Genomic DNA, 19,890 nt, shown 5'->3' with positions numbered 1-19,890 from the left:
CTAGGAGAATTAGTCTCATAGGTGCTTGTCTGACATAGAAGAAAGCAGCAGCTGTCTCATTCTTTTATGGCCTTACTGAGGATGATTAGTTGACCAGAAAATTATTCCTTTTAATATGTTAGCTTCAGTATTAAAGAATCAAAGGTTAGACCATAAGATACTCAGGCATTATGTAGGCCAAACTCCAGTCTTATTCTTCTGCTTCCAACTTACTCTGAACTTCTTAGGTATGTTAGTTATCTATTGGTACCTAACAAACCATCCTCAATACAGTGTCTTAAAACAACAACCATTTATTTGCTCGTGGTTTGGGTTAACAATTTGAGCTGGGCTCAACTGAGCAGTTCTTTCTGTTCCATGTTGTGTTAAATGAATTCGTGCATGCATTTTTCAATTGGTTGGTGGGTTGATTAGGGGATGGTTCATGTCCCTGGTTCATATTTTTGGCAGTGGGCACCTTGATCCTCTACTTTGTTCTTATCAGCAGGATAGCTCAGGTTTCTTACCTGGTGATTATAGACTCTCTGCTTGCATCATATTTGCTTATGATCCTTGACCAAAGCCCAAGATCAAGTTCATGGTCACATAGACTATACCAGTGCATGGATATCAGAAGGTGAAATTCACTGGAGGCATTAATGTAACAATCCATTACACCAAGTAATATATCAACTTACCTAAAATAGGCACCCCACACACATACACACACTATAACATTATTAAGTAAAATTCTAGATGTAGAAATTTTTTTTCAGAAGACATTTTTGGAGTATTTAAATAATTGTGTATATTTTATTACTGCCCTTCTTTAGAATAGGCCAGTTCTGATTACTTAACTGTCACCAGGAAAGAGGTTAGGACATCAAATTTTGAATAGTATTCAAGAAACATAAAACAAGGTAAATTATGGGAATAGCAGAACAGACTGGCCAATATTCTTAAGTAAAGATTTTTGAATTTTTTTTCCTAATTTAACTTTTAATCAACTAAAATAATGCAATCAAACCTGTGGTAGTTTTATTAACTTTTTTTTTTAAGTGTTTATTTATTTTGAGAGAGTGAGAGAGAGAGCATGCATGTGCACATGTCAGTGGGGGAGGGGCAGAGAGAGAGAGAGAGAGAGAGAGAATCCCAAGTAGGCTCTGAGCTGTCAGCACAGAGGGCTTGATCTCATGGTTCGTGAGATGATGACCTAAGCCAAAGTCAAGAGTCGAGTGCTTAACCGACCGAGCCACCCAGGCACTCCATAGTTTTATAAACTTTTAAATAAAACATTTAACTTGATTTTGGAATTTTTATCTACCCTTTTGGAAATAAAATGCCTTGAAATATTATCTTTGATTCCTTTTCAGAAATTGAAATCTTAAAGCATTGTAATTTTGTGGAATTAAATAGGTATAAACAATAGTTTAATGCCTTATGATGAGTTATTGATGATACTAAAGCAGTGAATTTTTCTCATTTCTCATTTTCCTCAGCCCTTGCTGCCTTCTCAGTACTGGTACTACATTTTGGAGATGAGTTTTTATTGGTCTCTGATATTTAGCTTTGGCTCTGATGTCAAGAGGAAGGTAAGTATCTTATTTACAAAACTACTTATTGTACTTCTTCAAAAATTTTTACCCTCCCCCCCAAATCTTAGTCTTTAAATTGTATTCTTCCATGTGTGTAGTTTCAGTTCATAGCCTTTTTGCATTTTATATATCACATAGATTAATGCAAATCTTGCTCATACTTTGGTGCCTTGGCGGGTTTTTGTAGTGAAACATTAGAGAAACTTTAATGTGGACCCCCCCCCCCGGGGGGTGTTGGGGGAGAGGAGTATGTGTTGTGAGGTGGGGTGTTTTTTTTTTGTGGGGTGGGAAGTTGATGTTCTTTAGGTACTAGTATTAATTCTGCGGCCACATCCTTTAGTTGATTACAACCCACCTTATGTAATTCTTTGATGTACTCAAAAGGTTTTAAAAACATGCTGCCCTTAATTCATCCAAGATCTTTACAAGGAAACTTTGCTTCAGGCATGATTAGTTTTGCTTTATATGCAGGGAAATTGAGTTACAGGCATGCTAAATGTATCCTCCCACATAACAAAGTGAGGCGTTTTAGGAACTGTTTAGGAACCATTTGCTGGTAAAGAAAACCATATTAGAATCTCAATGCAATCACAAGATTTCGTCATCTATGTTAGCAACACATATCAAATGATACTCTTGGCATATACTTCATATGGTATACTCTATTTAAAAGTCAGTTTGTAACCAAATTTGTGTGATAAATAAAGTTAAGTTGAACTCAGTTTTAAGGAGATAAGACCAATTGGCTTGAATAAATGATGTTTGGGGGTGTGATAGTGTCCACTGTCCACATTAAGGGGTTCAATCAACTGCAGTTAACTGGAGATCTAACAGAAAACTTCTGGAATGTAAGTCTAAGAACATATTATGAAAAAATCTGATGGAAACAATCTCCTTCCCACACACTTAATAATAGCTGTGGATTATCTGTCATTAACTTTAGTTTGGGCTAAGAATACATCAAAATGAAATTGTTTGAGCCATTTTCTCAAGGGAGAGAATTGAAAATAATCACTTTTTAGAAGGTCTTCATAGATATACTAAGGTGGGTTGATCCTATAACGATCCTGTCTTTCTCCCACTTTTGATTTTTCAGTAGTTGGTTTCTCTTTATTACATACAAGTGCATTGGGTACCTTTTCAAAAATTAAATGTAAATATATGTCATATATTTGTAAATACATGTCTTCAGAGACATACAAGACATACAACTATCGGGAGGGGGGTAAAACACAGGCTCTGGAATTGGAACGCCTGGGTTTGAATCCGTGACTTCACCACTCACTAACATCTCAAGCTAACTGGCTAAACCCCCTGATCTTCATTTCCTCATCTGTAAAATAGAGCTAAAAATAGTTCCTGTCTCTGGTTATTATGAGAATTAAGCAGATTCACCCATACAAAGCACTTCTTGGTATACAGTAAGTGCTCAATAAGTTAGGCTGTTATTAGTAGTATCATATTTACTCTTTTACTTTGGCTACAAGGAAACTGAAATCTTTAAGTTTTTTTTAAAACATCTTTATTGAGGTGTCTGCATACTACAATCCATTCATCTAAAGTACATAGTTCAGTGGTTTTGAATATATCCTTTTTGTCACCCCCAACAAGAAATCCTGTACCTTTTTGCAGTCACTCCCCATTCCTCCTAACTTCCTCAGCCCTAGGCAACCACTAATATACTTTCTGTCTTTGTGGATTTTCCTCTTCTATATATTTCGTGTAAATTGAATCATATAACAAATCGTTTTTTGTGTCTGGTTTTCACTTAACATAATATTTTCAAGGTTCATTCATGTTGAAGCATGTATCCATACTTCATTCCTTTTATTTGCTAAATAATAGTCCACTGTATGGATATACTACATTTTATTCATCTATTTATCACTTGATGGCTATTCGGGATGTTTTCTTTTTTTGGCTGCCAGAAATAATGCTGCTGTGAACGTTCATAGGCCAGTTTTTGCATGGAGATGTTTTTATTTCTCTTGGGTATATACCTAAGAGTGGAATTGCTGGGCTATATGATAATTTTATATTTAACCTTTTGAGCAACGGCTAGGTAGCCGTAGCATTTTACATCCTACCAGCAATATATAAGCATGCCAGTTTTTCTACCTCCTTGCCAACACTTGTTATTTTTCTTCATCATTTTTATTATAGCCATCCTAGTGGGGATGAAGTGGTTTTGATTTACATTTTCTTGACAGCCCATGGGTTGAGTGTCTTTTTTGTGTACTTGTTGGCCATTTGTATATTTTGTTTGCAGAAAACCTTTTAAGGTTTTATGTTCAATTGTAATAGCTTTCTTTAGCCTAGATTTGCTAATATATTTGTTACACTTTCATTTGTTACTTGTTTCATATGCAGCAACTCTTATTTTAATGGTTGTACAGTTTCACTATATTGTGTATCTGTCTTTTTCCCTTGTTGGAATTAGACAGGGAATAAGTGATAGATGTAAATATACACAGGAGTATACTCATGTGAGTATGTATATGGGATGGGATGTGTATGTATATCCAGTGTGAGGCAGTGGAAAGATGTTAGGAGATGTTTAGGATTTAGATGACAACTATTCAATGCTGTCTCAGAGTTCAGTGACTTCAGTGATGCAGATAATATGTGCTAGTTCCCTTGCAAGCATTGTGTTTCAGAATTAAAGTGAAAGCATTTTACAAATTTCAAAACATTCAGATGTAAGTTACTGGGTTTTTTTAAAAATATTGTTGTTGTTGTTGTTGTTGTTGTTGTTGTTGTTAGCTCTTCCAGTGATTAGGAAATAACTGCATTTGCTTAATAGCCGCTATTTTCCTCTCATTATATAGGATTTTCTAGCTCATGTCATCCACCACCTGGCTGCTATTAGTTTGATGAGCTTCTCTTGGTGTGCTAATTATATCCGCAGCGGGACCCTCGTGATGATCGTGCATGACGTGGCTGACATTTGGCTGGAGGTAAACTTTTGCCATTAAAAAAAGTAATAACAATACCACGTCCCGGGTTTTTGTGTCTCGTCCCAGGAAGAATTGTCTGTGAGTGATTTAGCAGGGCTCTCTGTCGTGAAAACACCCGAAGTCTGAGGATGTCTCCAGGCTTCAAGAAAGGAAATCTTTTAGTTTTTAGTTTCCATCCTTCTCCAGGGTACTTGAGAGAGGTTAACTCATGGGATCCCACTTGCGAAAGTCGCACGCAGATACTAGCTCAGAAAGTACACTGATGTCTCTGAGGAAGGAATGAACGCTAATCTTTGAAAAGGAAACCTTGGATTTGTGGCATTATGGATTCTTAATATTGGATGATACCATATATTTCCTTAAGCCAAAGCTGAACACCCATTGGATGCTTGCACTCCCCCACATGGATGGTCCTCCAGCTTTAAGGAATGAGAGCTGATGTTTATTTAAATGACATTTCTTTTCTAAGGAAGGAATGTTTTAGAGCAGGGGACATTAAAGCAAGAGTCTTCTTAATCCCAAACAACACAAAATGTGAGAAACAAAACAAAATTAGGATTGTTTTCTCTACATGTTTCTGTTACGTATTGGTTCCCGTTTGCCCCGAGGCAGTGATCCGAGGGTTCTCTTCCCAGCCAGCTCTCCTGCTGTACTTAGGGTCACATTTCCCAGAGCCACTTCCTGTGTCCTTTAAATACCTTCGCTTATAATACAGCTGAGGAAAATGATGCCAACCCGTTTCATGTTCAGGATCGCCTGAATATAGGTTGGTATGGAAGAAATTAAATTTGATAGGATCTTGTTTTTCTAGAGCAGCGTTCACCAAACTTTTTGGTGAAGAGCCAGATAGTAAATCTCGCTTTGTGGGCAACATAGGATCTCTTGCCATATATTCTTTTTGTTTTTTATTTTCTCATACCCCTTTAAAAAGTGAAACCCATCCTTAAGGAGTGACAAGCTTTAGCCCATAGGCTGGACTGTAGTTTGCTAAACCCTTTTCTAGATGTAACCAGAAGTCATTTGAAGCTATTTTGAAGCAACTGGCTACTGTTAAAATATCAGATGTGCACAGAATTTTGTTTCTTCTATGCAATTGCAGTTAGACATGTAAATCCCACTCTAAGGGTCTAGATTATTCAGGGCAGCAAATGGCTTAGCAAAAGAAGGATTATGCCAGTTTTCCCACGTATCGCTGTCTGAATGTAGCCATCTCTGTTATAATTACCTCCTTCTCTGATCATATCTCGGTAACCCTGCCTGTAAACTAAAACCATATTGGCCATGACTTCAGAATTTTATGCTACTCTGTTGCTTCTAAGCCCTCTAGCCTTTGGTGTACGTCCACTGTAAAACAGCTTCACTGTGTTGTTAAAAGGGAGTTAGCTGTTGGGACTGGGAATAAGCACTGGGCTGTCCCTGTCCACCCTCCCCCACCTTATCACTGACACGACAGAACTCCCTGGGTGATTTGGGCAAATCACTTAATGCTTTGTTTTCTGTCCTCAGCTGTAATATGAGAAGTCATATCTACCCCTTAGGGTATATTGTGAAATTTAGCTCATTACTGTTTGAAAATGTTCTGGGTTCTTAGGTGAAAAAAAAAAAAAAAAAAGAACAGAAGAAAAATGAAATGTCAAACTCAGAGGTCCCTTCGTGAATAAACTATGAGAACAGCTTCATGTTGTTAGTGATCATGAATCATTTCTGATTCACAAGCCATGATCTAACTTGAGGTTCAACGAGCAAGGCCAGTTGGGAAGAGGCAGCATGAAGTAGTGGAATGGGGCTCATTTTTTATATTTTCCAGAGGGTGCCTAGTCCACAGCTTCCTTGAGTAGTTGGTTTTAGTGTTTGTCTTCTTGGGCAAGTTCTGTCTGAACCCAGACGTGGTACAACTTTTGCCCCTGTTTAGACCCTCCTAAAGATGGTGCCTGTTGATCTTTCAGGTTCCTCAAGAGAGCTGGTAGGTCATTTTCTTAGCTCTTTCTTTGCAAGAAAAAATAGCCCCAATATCTATGATCACTCTTACTCAGAAGGTGCCTTTGCCTTCTTCAAGCATGTTCCTGACCCTCTAGTTTTCCACATGGTCAAGTTTGGATCCAGGACCCAACCCTTTAATGGTATCACCGTATCATTTCGTTTATGAATATTTAATTGAAGAATTTTATACGAAATCACTTTATCTGAACGCAATTGCTTTCTTTTGTTTTCAGTCTGCGAAGATGTTTTCTTATGCTGGATGGAAGCAAACTTGTAACGCGCTGTTTTTCATCTTCTCCACCATATTTTTCATCAGCCGCCTTGTTGTCTTTCCCTTCTGGTGAGTAGACAAGGTGCTGTACCATGACTTTGGTCACTGTGCTGAGGTGGCCTTGGCATGTTGTCAAAGTCAGAGTGTTGCCCTCTCCTCCTTACACTGATGTCCAGTTGTTTGTGCCAAGTTCAGTTGGAAACACTAATGTGAAGGGACCATTTTTATAAATAATTAAAACAACACCTTCCAGCGTGGAAAAGGCTTATTACAAAGGGAGGTGGGAAATGTGTAACCCAATGGGTAAGCAGCAGCTCTGACTCTATGTCTTGTTTTGTGAATATGGATCTTTGTGATTAACAGCTTTTCCAGTTATTCAGTGAAATATCATTGGCCAATCAGCAGCTCTTTGAAAGAGAGGCATGTTCTATGTTAAAAATAACAGTAATTGTGGTCACCATTAATTGAATGCCAGACACTGGATTAGGCCCTTTGTATAATTTGGCTCTAGTCTATACAACAAATCATAAAGATAGGTATTACCAGTCCTACTTCACAGATGAAGAAAGTGATACTGATTTCATTCTACATGATCACTCGCCCTAACAAAGTTCTGGATATCTTTTCAATATTGATCAGCTCTCGATCAGTCTGTTGATTTTATTTAGTCAAGGGCAAGGATTGAAGAACTTATATAGTGTCTCCCCTGACAGTCATCCCTTTGACAAGCATAATTTTCCACGTGTTGATTGACAGGAACCAGAGGACAAATGTGAGGAAGTCTTTGATGGTTTGGAAGAAAGAACTTATAACCAGCCATAGTTTGGGCTGGACTAGGAGTTTCAGATCCTCTCAGCAGAAAAGTTAGTGTCATTGAAGATCCTGGGTTGCAGGGGAGGGGGATGGAGACCCACTTCCAGGCCTGGTTCCTAGTGGGTGGACAGCATCCTTGACTAGACCCCAGGGAAGTCTGGTCAGAGAGGTCAGGGGATGCTGCCCTCCCTATGGAAGCCAGCTACAGCTTTAAACATAGACCAATATCTTACTTAGACATTTTCTGGAGAGGAGCAGCAGAGTGTGGGAGTTAAGTTCATGGATGCAAGTTGGGCGTGGATTCAAATTCTGGCCCCACACTTACTACCTGTGTAATCTTGGACATATTAGATATTTCCTTGTGCCTCAGTTTTCTCATATGTAAAATGTAAGTGTTGTCACAAGGCTTAAATAAAATAATACATATAAAATAGTTCAGGATGACATCTGAAACATAGTAAGGACTCAGCAAATGCCAGCTATGTTTGCTGAAGTTATTAATAATTCTCCAAGAATTTGAAGTTTCATCTAGAATCATCTAGATGATTCGTCTAGAAGTTTCACCTAGAATCAAATGTGAGATCCTATTTGAAATACTCTCCTTGGTTGAAGAATCACATTATCCTCACTTTTGCTTTGGTTGAGCAAGTGTGTTTATGAAATTATAATATTGTATGATAGCAATTATTGATAGGATAAGTATTGACTTTCAGGTAACTGTTGACTTACGGCTTTTCAGTGTGAATTTTATGATGCTATAAATCCAGCATTTGTCCATGGATTCCTCTTATTATGTTCCAAAGACACCATGCGTTCCAGTTATCTGTTGCTACATAATAAACCATCTGTACACTTAGTGGCTTAAGACAGTGTTTAAGGAGCTTTTTTGGTAAAGGGCCGTAGAATATTTTAGGATTTAAGGGCTACATATGGTCTCTGTCACATATTATTCTTTGCTTTGTTTTGTTTCTTTTACACCCCTTTAAAAATGTACCAAACCCAGATGATCTCACAGGCTGTAGAAAAACAGGTTGCAGGCCAGATTTTACCACCAGGCCTCAGTTTGCAGACCTCTCTTTTAAAAAAACAACACTTATTGATTATTATTATTATGACTTACGGGTTTGGGAGTTGACCAACCTCAGCTAGGTGGTTTTCATTTAGAGTCTCTTCATGTGGTTACAGTCAGATGTGGCCAGAATTGGACTCTTCTTAAAGACTTCCACACTCCACATGGTTGAGATAACACGCATAGGATCAATTGGTTGATGCTGATGGCTAGTTGGGACCTCGGGTAGGCCTGTCAGCTGGCGTACCCTCCATTGGCCTGACCTCCCCATAGCATGGCAGCCGGATTTCAATGGTGAGCAGCTCATAAGAGAGCTAGGCAGATGCTGTGTCTCCTTTTATAACCCACCTGCAGAAGTACCATCATGCCACGTCCGACCTCTTGTTCTTCATTGGATCCGGGTGACTAAGCCCAGCTCATATTTGAGGGAAGGAAAATTAGACTCCATTTATCCACAGGAGTAGTTTCAAAGAATTTGTGGACATATTTTAAAAAGCATACACCGTGGAAGTTCTCGGTGCAGGGAACTCTCTGAGAAGCTTCTAAGTGTTGCTGCTGTGGTTGGCTTTTGATTTAGCAATGAAGGACATTAACCTCAGACATTCCCATGATGTCTTAAATCAACAAGCAAGCTTACTCTTGCCCAGAAAACAACCAAACATCATGCTGGGGTTGAGGGATTGTGGAGGTGGTGTGTTAACTTTCCCACATACCCTCGTCTTTAAAAATCGTAGATTTAAGTCATTCCCTTGCCAGCATTTCTGCATTTCAAGGAGAATTAGTTGCATGTATTTGGCATTTTCTTGATCTTGATACTTCGCTGACTTCACCAGCCCACTGCAGAGGGCAGCCAATACCACGGTTTGCTGTCTTCAGGGAGTTGGATTGCAAATAAACCAGTATTAACAGACTTGACTGTAAAAATCGTTTTGCTGGTAAAAATTTTTCTGCGCTGACGTTGACTGGTCCTCATTGGAAGGTTGAGGAAAACTTCACCAAGCTATTGGAAGTTTGGGTGATTGGTTCTTGATGGTTTTTGAAAGAATCAGTTGCAGTGTGTTACCCTAGCTTAAATAGTGTTCCCATCAGCTTGAACGTGTTACACAATCATCTTGCGGTGCCAAAGAGGAAAAGTCAGTTCCTTGTTGTTAGCCTGACTCCAAGCATCTGTCTAAAATGTGTAACTGTAGATTCATTTTTCAAGGATATTTTATTAGTTCAGTTTTGCGGGGGGTGGAATTTACTACGGACCAAACAATGTGCAGATGATCGACCTATTTCCAGATTCAGACATTTTTGAGGTGCCGTGGGAGGCAGCTGGCCATCAGTTGCTCTGTTCCTCCCAACTGTTTTTGTTGCACCTTTTGTGGTAAGATGAAGGGCTGAGTGGGGAGAAAGCTGACCCCTCTGAAATGTATCCAGAAACTTTGAGAGAAAGAACTAGAGCTTGTCCATTACACACGTCTTTCCCTTTCTTTCACTTTCCCTACATTTTCCCCAGCCTCAAGTAAATTTGCTGTTGTCTGATCGCTTTCTCTTTGTATTAGTACAACTGTGCCTTCTCTTCTCTCCTCCTTTTTTCCGGAATCTTACTTAACCAGTTCTCACTCAATCAGTGTCAGCAAGAAGTAATTACATTCTTTTTTAAAATACTGTTCCTCTCAACATTAGGCAGGAATTCCAACTGGCCTTGGTCAAATTACTTTAATCTAACTGCCTACTTACCTCATTTGTTTGCATTTTTATTCAAAGCCATTTAAATCTCAGGCTTATGTTTTTTACACTTTATTACCAACTGTTGTTTTAAAATAATGACTTCTAAACTGTTGAATTATTGGATGTACCTATGTATTGGAACAGTATCCGAACACTTCCAGGGAATCATTAGGCTAGAAAGCCCTTCCTAAGTTCAGGTAAACAACTCCCCTGACTCTCGAAAATTTCCTCCATAAACAACAAGAACAGATAACCATTTAGTCCAGGCTGTTCCAGCTGAAGGAAAGGAGCTCTCTGTCTCAGCTGAAGTTTACAGGTGGTGGTGCTGGCTCACTGCACTTCTCCATTTCTGGAACTCATCACAGCTAGATGTTGTGAGGAATACGTGGACGAACAAGACACAGTTCCTACTGTGCAGGAGGTCATGATGGTGGTAGAAGAGATCTTTGTATCAACTACCTCATCTATATATGTGAAGACCATTATATTATGTGATCTGTCTACTGGATGTTCAAAAAAAAAAATTCCAGCAGTGAGTAATATTCAAATAAGTAACTTCCTGACCTCTAAGGGTCCACATGCTGTGGTAACTTTATATTCCCCATCACTGGCTCACTGGGCTTCAGCCTGCAGCTTTTGGTGATCTGGCTCTCACTGGCATAGAAAAATGGTACTCTGGGAAGCCTCATGTGAAAGGGAATTCTGTGAATGATGTGACGATATAAATACTCAGAATGGCTATCAGAAAGAGGACAGTGTTAAAAAAGACAAGACAAAGCTGAAAGCATAGAGCAGTGCATTTAGCAGACACTCATCGGAGGGAAACAAGAATAAGGACACAGTGGACCTTTCCCATTGTCATAAGGCCTGGAGCCTCTGTTCTTTTTTTTTTTTTTTTAATGTTAATTTATTTTTGAGAGAGAGAGACAGAGCGCCAGCAGGAGAGGGGCAGAGAGAGAGGGAGGCACAGAATCCCAAGCAGGCTCCAGGCTCACTGACTGTGAGATCATGACCTGAGCCCAAGTCTGGCACTTAACCGTTTAAGCTACCCATGTGCCCCTGGGTACCTCTGGAGCCTCTGTTCTGAATGATAAGGGCAGAGCATGGGTCCAATTGTGCCATGGCGCCATGTCCTCATGGGATGGTACAGTGCCCTTCACATAGCCACCAGAGGAAAGGAGGGACGTGTGCAACGCAAAAATGGCTCTGCTGAAGCTGGGGCCACTCCCTTGAGCCTCCGCTGCAGATGAGTATCTTGGAACTAGACTTTCCAGTTACATACTTTATGAGGGAGACCGTGAATTTCACCGCCTGTGTTTGTTCAGTGTCTCCTTCGACAGGGTGCCCTCACTGGAGCTCCTTCCCTCGCACCCCACATGCTTGGCACTTCTGCTGTTCATAAGTTCATAAAGGACAACTACAGCGCTCACCCTTCTTCAAATCATGGTATTTTAGAAAAGGGACCTTTTACAGAATTTGGTCATTTATATATTTGGAAATAATTGCAGGCTTACAGGATAATTTCAAGTATGTTACAAAGAGCTTCACTGTATTCGCCCAGATTTACTAGTTAGTATAGTGTCCTGTTTGCTTTCTCCTCCCTTCTCGCTCCCCACTGTCCCATCACTCTAAGCGCACACACACACACACACACACGCACACACACACGCACACACACACGCACACACGCAAGCATGTGTGTCCATATGTATTTTTTCTAAATCATTTGAAAGTTGCAAGCATCATGTCCCTTTATTCTTTCGTTCTTCAGTGCGGATTTCCTAAGAACATGGAGATCCTTTTACAGAATCACAGGAATAGTTGTCGATTTCAGGAAATGTAGCAATCTACCATCAGTGTTTCAGTTTTGTCCATGGGTCCAATAATGCCTTTATTGCTTTGTTCCCTCCTCCTGGATCTGGCCCAGGATCACATTTTGCCTTCAGTTGTCATTCCCCCAGGGACAGTTCCTCACCCTTCCCGTGCCTCGTGTCATCAACATCATTGAAGCATTTAGACCCCCGATTTATTTTCCAGGTGAGGGGTTAAGATTTCTCACACAGCTCACACAGCTAGTTATGAAAGAACCAAGACAAGAAACAGGACGGTTGAAACTGAGAACAGATATGTTTCAAATTAAGTGACTAAACTGGACAGCTAAAAGCAGGCATAATTTGCCTTCCCTAAGTATTTATTAAGTTTTCTTCAACTGCGCAGTCACTTTGAAATACAAGACATCCCTGAAATATAAGGTAGGCAATTACTCACCAGTAGAACCAGTATTTGTTATCCTGAAAAGGCTTAGGGCTCACCCCCGTGATTAGCAGAAGACCTTTCTGTGCATTAGGAAAATACAGCTTGTGGTGGCTGCCTTATGTAGCCCAGCAAAACCAGCTACTATTTATGCCAGCAATGTGATCTTCTCAAGCCGTAGAGTGGAGATGGGAAACAGAACCAAAGCAGGGAAAAGCCAAGGTTTGCAATCCCGGGGCGTGGTACTCCTGCCACCGTTCGGACAGATTAAAGGCGGTGGACGGAACAAAGTGGCTCCAGGAATCCAGGAGCGCAGCGGTCTCGGGACATCCCCTGTGAAGTGAGAAATTCCATGTAGCCCGGAAGGGAAACAGGTGTTGGCGTGCTCATTCATGTGCCAGCACACATGACACACATGCGTTTGGGACAAAACTGAGGAGGACAAAGTGTTTATTTTTCCCTCCCTCCCATTCTTCTTTTAGCAAAGGAGGAGAAGAAATTGGGATTGAGAGACTGGACCATCCTTAGTGAGCACACTGAGACCAACAGAAGGAGGTCCTGAAAATGTAACCACAGCCCCCAAACCTGCTGTCCCTGGGGCCACAGTGGCCACCCCCTTTGGAGCTCCTCTCCACTTCTGTCCCCTCTGTCCTCCCGCAGAGAATGTTCTGGCAGCACAGGGTCCCCACTCCTCTGGAGCTCCTCTCCCTCTCCTGAGTGGCTCCCCCCTCCTCTCCCTAAGCAGAAACTCCAGCCTAGGGAGCTGCACTCCCCTCCCACCCCATAAGCCACCTGTAGTGGGAACGGGTGGGTGGAAAAGCAGTCATCCTCACAACAGTAGTGACAGTAATAGTCCCAGCTACCATTTTTCGAGTGCTTCCTGTATGCTAAGCTCTTCCCATTTGTCAACTCCTCTAACCCTCACGACAGTCTGACAGTCTGACGAGGGGAGTGGTGTTGTTTTGATCTGACAGAAGAAACCATGCCCAGAGCAGTTCTGTAACTCGCTGAAGACAGCAGGAGAGACATGATCCTAATCTACCAGGCTCCAGAGCCCACGCCTTGTCTCTCTCCTCTCTGCAGCTCTCTCAGAAGGCATTTGCATTTTAATGGTAGTCTCCTCCATTTCTAGGACTCCACAGTTTGCAAAGCTGGCCCTGTGTCCCCCTGGAGCTTCCCTGTCACAGGGGTAGGGGGTGATTTCCACCCTGTCCCAGGACCAGGAAGCTCAGTGACATGTGCTCAGGTTATGAGGCAAGAAAACAGCCCGGAATGGCCTCAGCCCGGGAATCCTGCTCTGCTGAGTTTAGTCCTAGCGTATCACTCCCCTTCCTACATCCAGCAAAGCTTCCTGATGCCATGACATGCAAGGCCAACATGAGATGGCTCCATTCAACTCTCCACTGGCATCTCACACCGCCCCCCTCTAACGGTCCTCTCCCTTAAGCTGCACCGGTCTTGTTTTAGCCCTTGACTTTTCCATGATGCCTCCCACCCGAGGGCCCTGTACATGTGGTTCCTTCCAACCAGAACCCTCTTTTCTGTGTCTTCCCTTTAAGAATAGAGAAATAGGGAAATCGCAGGTGAGTCAGAACCCTTTTTCTTTCCTTTGCATGGATCACAATGAGTAACTGCATTATTCACATTCCCTGGTAGAATCTGTAAAGTGGGTGCTTTTGAGTAGTTTCCTTTACTGTTTTTGATACTGACAAATCCCTATCGGGGACCTAATAAGGAGCAAGCCCCTGGAACAGGTGAAGGGAGGGCACAGAGATGAAGACGTACAAGCATCTATTAGTACAAGGCAGGTTGAATGAATCAGGCCAAATGCTCTAAAGGAGGAGGTAGTGGGGGAGCCTAGAGAAATACTATACATTCAGAGGTGATCAGAACAGCACCGAGACTTGTTACAGAGGCTCCTGTGCTTGCTTTGATGGGTGAAAAGAGTTTTAGCTGAAGATGGGAAGGGTGGGGCGCCTGGGTGGTTCAGTCAGTTAAGAATCTGACTTCAGCTCAGGTCATGATTCGGCTCAGGTCACCATTCGAACCCCGCGTCAAGCTCTGTGCTGACAGCTTGGAGCCTGTTTCAGATTCTGTGTCTCCCTCTCTCTCTGCTCCTCCCCTGCTTACTCTCTCTCTCTCTGTCTCTCTCTCTCTCTCTCTCTCTCTCTCTCTCTCTGTCTCTCTCTGTCTCAAAAATAAATAAAACATTTTTAAAAAATTAAAAAAATAAAAGGGAACAGGTGAGGACATTCTAGGCTGAGAGAGTACAGAAAAAGGCACACAATTCCCCAAAGATCCAGCAAATCAGAATGACAAAGAGGCTTTCTGTACATGCTTTCCTGAAATCCCTGTGAATGCAGGCCCCAGAATGTGAGCCTTAGCACTTCAGGGATTTGGGTCTGTTTTATTCATTGCAACATTCCTGGCTCCTATGAAGTGCCAAGTAGCACTTTGGTAGGTGCTCAATAAATATTTATTGAATGAATAAAGTAGATAATCATTGCTTCCATTTTACAATTGAGAAAATGCACAGAGAAGTGGATCAAGGTTACATAGAACCAGGATTTTAAGTGGTAGAGCTGGTTATGTTAAGAACATATAGGAGGGGTGCCTGGGTGGCTCAGTCAGTTAAGTGTCCAACTTCAGCTCAGGTCATGAGCTCCCAGTCTGTGAGTTCAAGCCCCACGTTGGGCTCTGTGCTAACAGCTTAGAGCCTGGAGCCTGCTTCGGATTCTGTGTCTCCCTCTCTCTCTGTCCCTCCCCCACTCATGCTCTGTCTCTGTCTCAAAAATAAACATTAAAAAAAAAATACGGGAAAATATAGTTTATAATGATGGAGGTGAGAAAGGCCTTTTAAAGTGTAACACGGAGGCTACCTATAAAGGCAAAAATTGATAAATTTGGTTACAAAAATATTTTAGAAGCTGATTTGCCCCCCCAACCCCCCAAAAATAAACAAGGTTGAAAGAATGAGACTATGTGATGATATTTAATATGATTTTAAAAATAATGTTGTGCTTGATATGTAAAGAACATTTATAAGTCAACAGAAAAAGTAAACACCCCAATAGAAAAATGGACAGATACCATGAAGAAGCAGTTCACCAATGTATAAATCAAAGTAACCAAGTAAAATATAAATATATATACACACACGTATATTCATTTCACAAGAAATACAAATGTAACTATAAACAATGTGATGTTCTTTTAGGTAGAGGCTGACAGAGTACAATGTTGCTCAAGATCTAAGGAAGCAGGTGCCCTCATACATTGAATGCAAGACTATAAACTGGTATGGTCTTGCTGAAAGCAGTCCTGTAACATATTCTAAAATGTAAAATGAGTATACTTTCTGATTAAGGATTTTAGCCATTCTAATAATCAAACGGTTCTATCAAAATATCTTTACAAGTAATTCTTACAGTATTCTCTATAATGTAATGAAACTTTGGAAACAAATAGCTATCAATAAGGGACTAGATAAATTATGATATCTGTAAATAGATTTCTGTGCAGCTGTTTAGAGGATGGCATATAGTAGGGGTTGGGAAACTCTGGCTCACAGGCCAAATCCAGCCCACTGACTATTTTTGTTAATAAAGTTTTATTGGCCCACAGCCACACCCACCAATTGATGTATCTCTACGGCTGCTTTCACACTACAGTGGCAGAGTTGAGTAGTTGTAACCGTAACCAAATGGCCCAGAGGCCTAAATTATTTATTATCCGTCCTTTTACAAAAATGTTTGCTGATCCCTGATATATAGATAGAGTCATTGACACGGAAATCTCCCTGTATCATATTATTTAGTCATAAAAGCAGGATACAAAATCACATGCAGGGGCGCCTGGGTGGCTCAGTCGGTTACGCGTCCTACTTTGGCTCAGGTCATGATCTCGCGGTTTGTGGGTTTGAGCCCTGCGTCGGGCTCTGTGCTGACAGCTCAGAGTCTGGAGCCTGCTTCTGATTCTGTGTCTCCCTCTCTCTCTGACCCTCCCCCGTTCATGCTTTGTCTCTGTCTCAAAAATAAATAAACATTAAAAAAAAATTTTAAAAATCACATGCAAAGTGTGTTTCTATTATATAAAATTATGTGATGATGAGGAAGGGGAAAAAAGACTTAAAGACTTAAAGAATGTATTTTTAGGAGCAATGACTTCAGTTACGTTTACCAAAATGTACTGGGTTACCTGTGAGTTGTGAGATTTTAGGTGACTTTTACTTAACCTCTTTATATTTTTCTATAATTCCTAAGTGTCTAAAAATGATTGGCACACATAAAATGGATAAATGGCTATTATCTTTGTTATACAGAGTTTAGAGTTCATTTAATTACTTTTTTTTATTTGTTTTTGTTTGTTTGTTTTTGAGAGAGACAGAGGAAAATCAGGAGGAGGAACAGAGAGAGAGGGAGACACAGAATCCAAAGCAGGCTCCAGGCATTGAGCTGTCAGTCCAGAGCCTGACCTGGGTCTTGAACTCATGAACTGCAAGTTCATGACCTGAGCCAAAATCAGGAGTTGCATACCTAACTGGCTGAGCCAACTAGATACCTCATGAATAGATTTTTTAAAATTTATGTGTTTTGAGGGAGAGAGAGAAAGAGAGCAAGAGAGAGGGAGAGAGAGAACAAGTGGGGGAGGGGCCGAGAGGGGGGGAGCAGAGGATCTGAAGCTGGCTCTGTGCTGAAAGCAGAGAGCCTGATGCAGGGCTTAAACTCACGAACCATGAGATCATGACCTGAGCCGAAGTCAGATGTTTAACTGAACCACCCAGATGCCCTTAGATTATTTTTATAATTAGAATAATATACTTACAAGTCAACCTATCCAGAAACTCTAAGATCATGGTAGTGTATGAAGTTTGGGAAGGAAACAGGTAGCCCTTCACACTGTAGTTGTATCTGAAGGCACTGTGCATTCTGGGTCATCAAGGGCAGTTCCAATGATGTCCGGGAGTCTGTTCATGAAATCAATAAAGTATGCAGTTCACTTCAGAAAGTGGAAGTAATAGAATCATTGCTTCTTTAAAAGCCTCTCTTATTGGAAAATTTACTTTCATAAAATCCCCCATTCACCTTTGCTGTCAAATAAATGAGATTGTGTTATAAGGCAATTATAACTCCATGTAAACATGCATTATCCTATTTGTTCTACAAATCCCGGGAAGCCTAGTAGTGTTCCCTATGCTCTTCTGTTTGCAAAGAGGAAACCCAGGTACAGAAACTTTGGAGTGGAGGCAGTGTGACAATAAAAATTCCATTTGCTTTAACTTTTCTCCCAAGAGGCAGACTGTATTTTTGTGTGTGTGGCTCGCCAGTGATATAAAAGGTAATGTTAGTATACTGTTTTCCCTTGAGGATTTCCTGGACGTGGTTAGAAATGAATTAAATGTTGTATGCCTTGGGAGAAAAAGTATTTGTTTTCTCACTGAAAATTCACAAGTGCTTTTTAATGAAATACTCTTCTCCGTTTGTTTTTTTTTTAGGATTTTATATTGCACGCTGATCCTTCCTCTGCACTACCTTGAGCCTTTCTTTTCATACATCTTCCTCAACCTCCAGCTCATGGTCCTGCAAGCCCTTCACCTCTACTGGTGTTACTTCATCCTGAAGATGCTCAAAAGATGTATATTCATGAAGGTAAGGGCTGTCTGAGTCTTACTGTTCTTAACGAGTGGATTTCATTGCTAGATTGAAGGTGAGGCCCAGGTGGTGGAACTTTCTAGTTAATTAATAGTTAACCAGAATTCTTTATATTTTCTTGATTTGATCATTATTGATTAAAATGTATCTAAAAGGTAACTATCTTTTCCATTAAGTAGATCTCTAAGGTGCTTTTAAAAAATTGCTTTTATTAGAAGACAAGTAATTTTTATAAAACTTTTATCCAAATATTGATTGTTGCTGCTTCTTAATTTATTTTTATTTTTATTTATTTGAGAGAGCACAAGCATGAACAGGGGAGAGGGGCAGAGGGAGAGAGAGGGAGAAAGAATCCCAAGCAGGCTCCACACTCCGCACAGAGCCCAATGCGGGGCTCAATCCCACGGCTTTGGGACTATGACCCGAGCAGAAATCAAGAGTCAAACCCTCAACCAACTGAGCCACCCAAGTGCCCCTTGGTTGTTGCATTTTAAAGAATGTCCTAATAAGTCTAAATTTGGTCTGGTTTGGGGTAAGCTTTATTGTGAAAGTTGAGTAGTATTTCAGAGCCTTATGGTTACCTTCACTGAACACTCAATTTGCACATAATGCTCTCCCTCTGAGCTTTCTCCTACATCTGAAATATTGTCTCTCATTTGGCTATGCTTTTTCTCTGAAAACAGCTTCTTCTCTAAGTAATAACAAATTAATAATACATTTTAGACAATAGAAGTTTTTGTTTGTTTGTTTTGAATTCAGTTCTGGGATTTAATCCTAGAACAGGGGTGGGGAAGGCTTCAAAAATGAGTAAGATATGATTACTGCCTTTGGGGAAACAACCCAGCATCTGGGGTGGGGGGAATATTTACCTACTAGTGACCACCTATATTGTGGAAGACAGAAACTAGTTGACTCCAGGGGGGGAACCAGGGAAAGTTTTATCGAATAGACAGAATTTGACTTGAGCCTTTAAGGCAAGTAAAAGAATAAATAAATAAAATAAAATCATAGTTCTTTCTTTGTCTGGAAATCATACTTTTTTTAAAAAATGTTTATTTATTTATTTATTTTGAGGGAAAGAGAGCAGGAGAGGGGCAGAGAGAAAATCTCAAGCAGGCTCTGTGCTGTCTATGCAGAGCCAGATGTGGGGCTTGATCTCACAAACCGTGAGATCATGACCTGAACCAAAATCAAGAGTCAGACACTTAAGATTCAGCCACCCAAGTGCCCCTGGAAATCATACTTCTAAGGGAGTTTTAATTAAGGATCTTTCAAGGTGGAAGTTACAGTGGGCCCATTTTTGGTGTCACCATTCATGTGTAGTATGACACTGTATCATCAGAGGGAGTGGCTTGTAATGTAACTGGTATCCTGTCAATTTATCTGATAAGCTCACATTTTGATCAACCGTTCTCAATTCATTTGTTTTCCTATTTTAGTAAATGTGCCTCAAAGATTATTGAAGAGTTGACAAATGAAATGGACATTGTGATAATCGACCTCTGGGTTTTCTACCATCTCTTAGCTTCTAGATCTAGACAGAGGTATAGGAAATTGCATCTGGATTAATCTCAAACCAGATTTTGAAAGTAGTGTTTGTTTGTTT

General features: G+C 40.6%; 1 protein-coding gene across 1 annotated transcript in view; it reads left to right on the top strand.

Annotated features, from left to right (window-relative positions):
* Nucleotides 1-19,890, top strand: part of CERS3 (ceramide synthase 3) — a 105,177-nt gene that overhangs the window by 54,599 nt on the left and 30,688 nt on the right. The window contains exons 8-11 of the mRNA XM_040493791.1: nucleotides 1,479-1,571; nucleotides 4,403-4,531; nucleotides 6,745-6,851; nucleotides 18,128-18,281. Of these exons, the coding sequence (XP_040349725.1) occupies nucleotides 1,479-1,571; nucleotides 4,403-4,531; nucleotides 6,745-6,851; nucleotides 18,128-18,281 (483 nt within the window). The remainder of the gene's footprint in view (nucleotides 1-1,478; nucleotides 1,572-4,402; nucleotides 4,532-6,744; nucleotides 6,852-18,127; nucleotides 18,282-19,890) is intronic.

Source organism: Herpailurus yagouaroundi, unplaced genomic scaffold (assembly GCF_014898765.1).
Source record: "Herpailurus yagouaroundi ecotype Mexico unplaced genomic scaffold, PumYag 185, whole genome shotgun sequence".
Taxonomy (NCBI): domain Eukaryota; kingdom Metazoa; phylum Chordata; class Mammalia; order Carnivora; family Felidae; genus Herpailurus; species Herpailurus yagouaroundi.
This window is presented reverse-complemented; position numbering and strand designations above follow the sequence as displayed.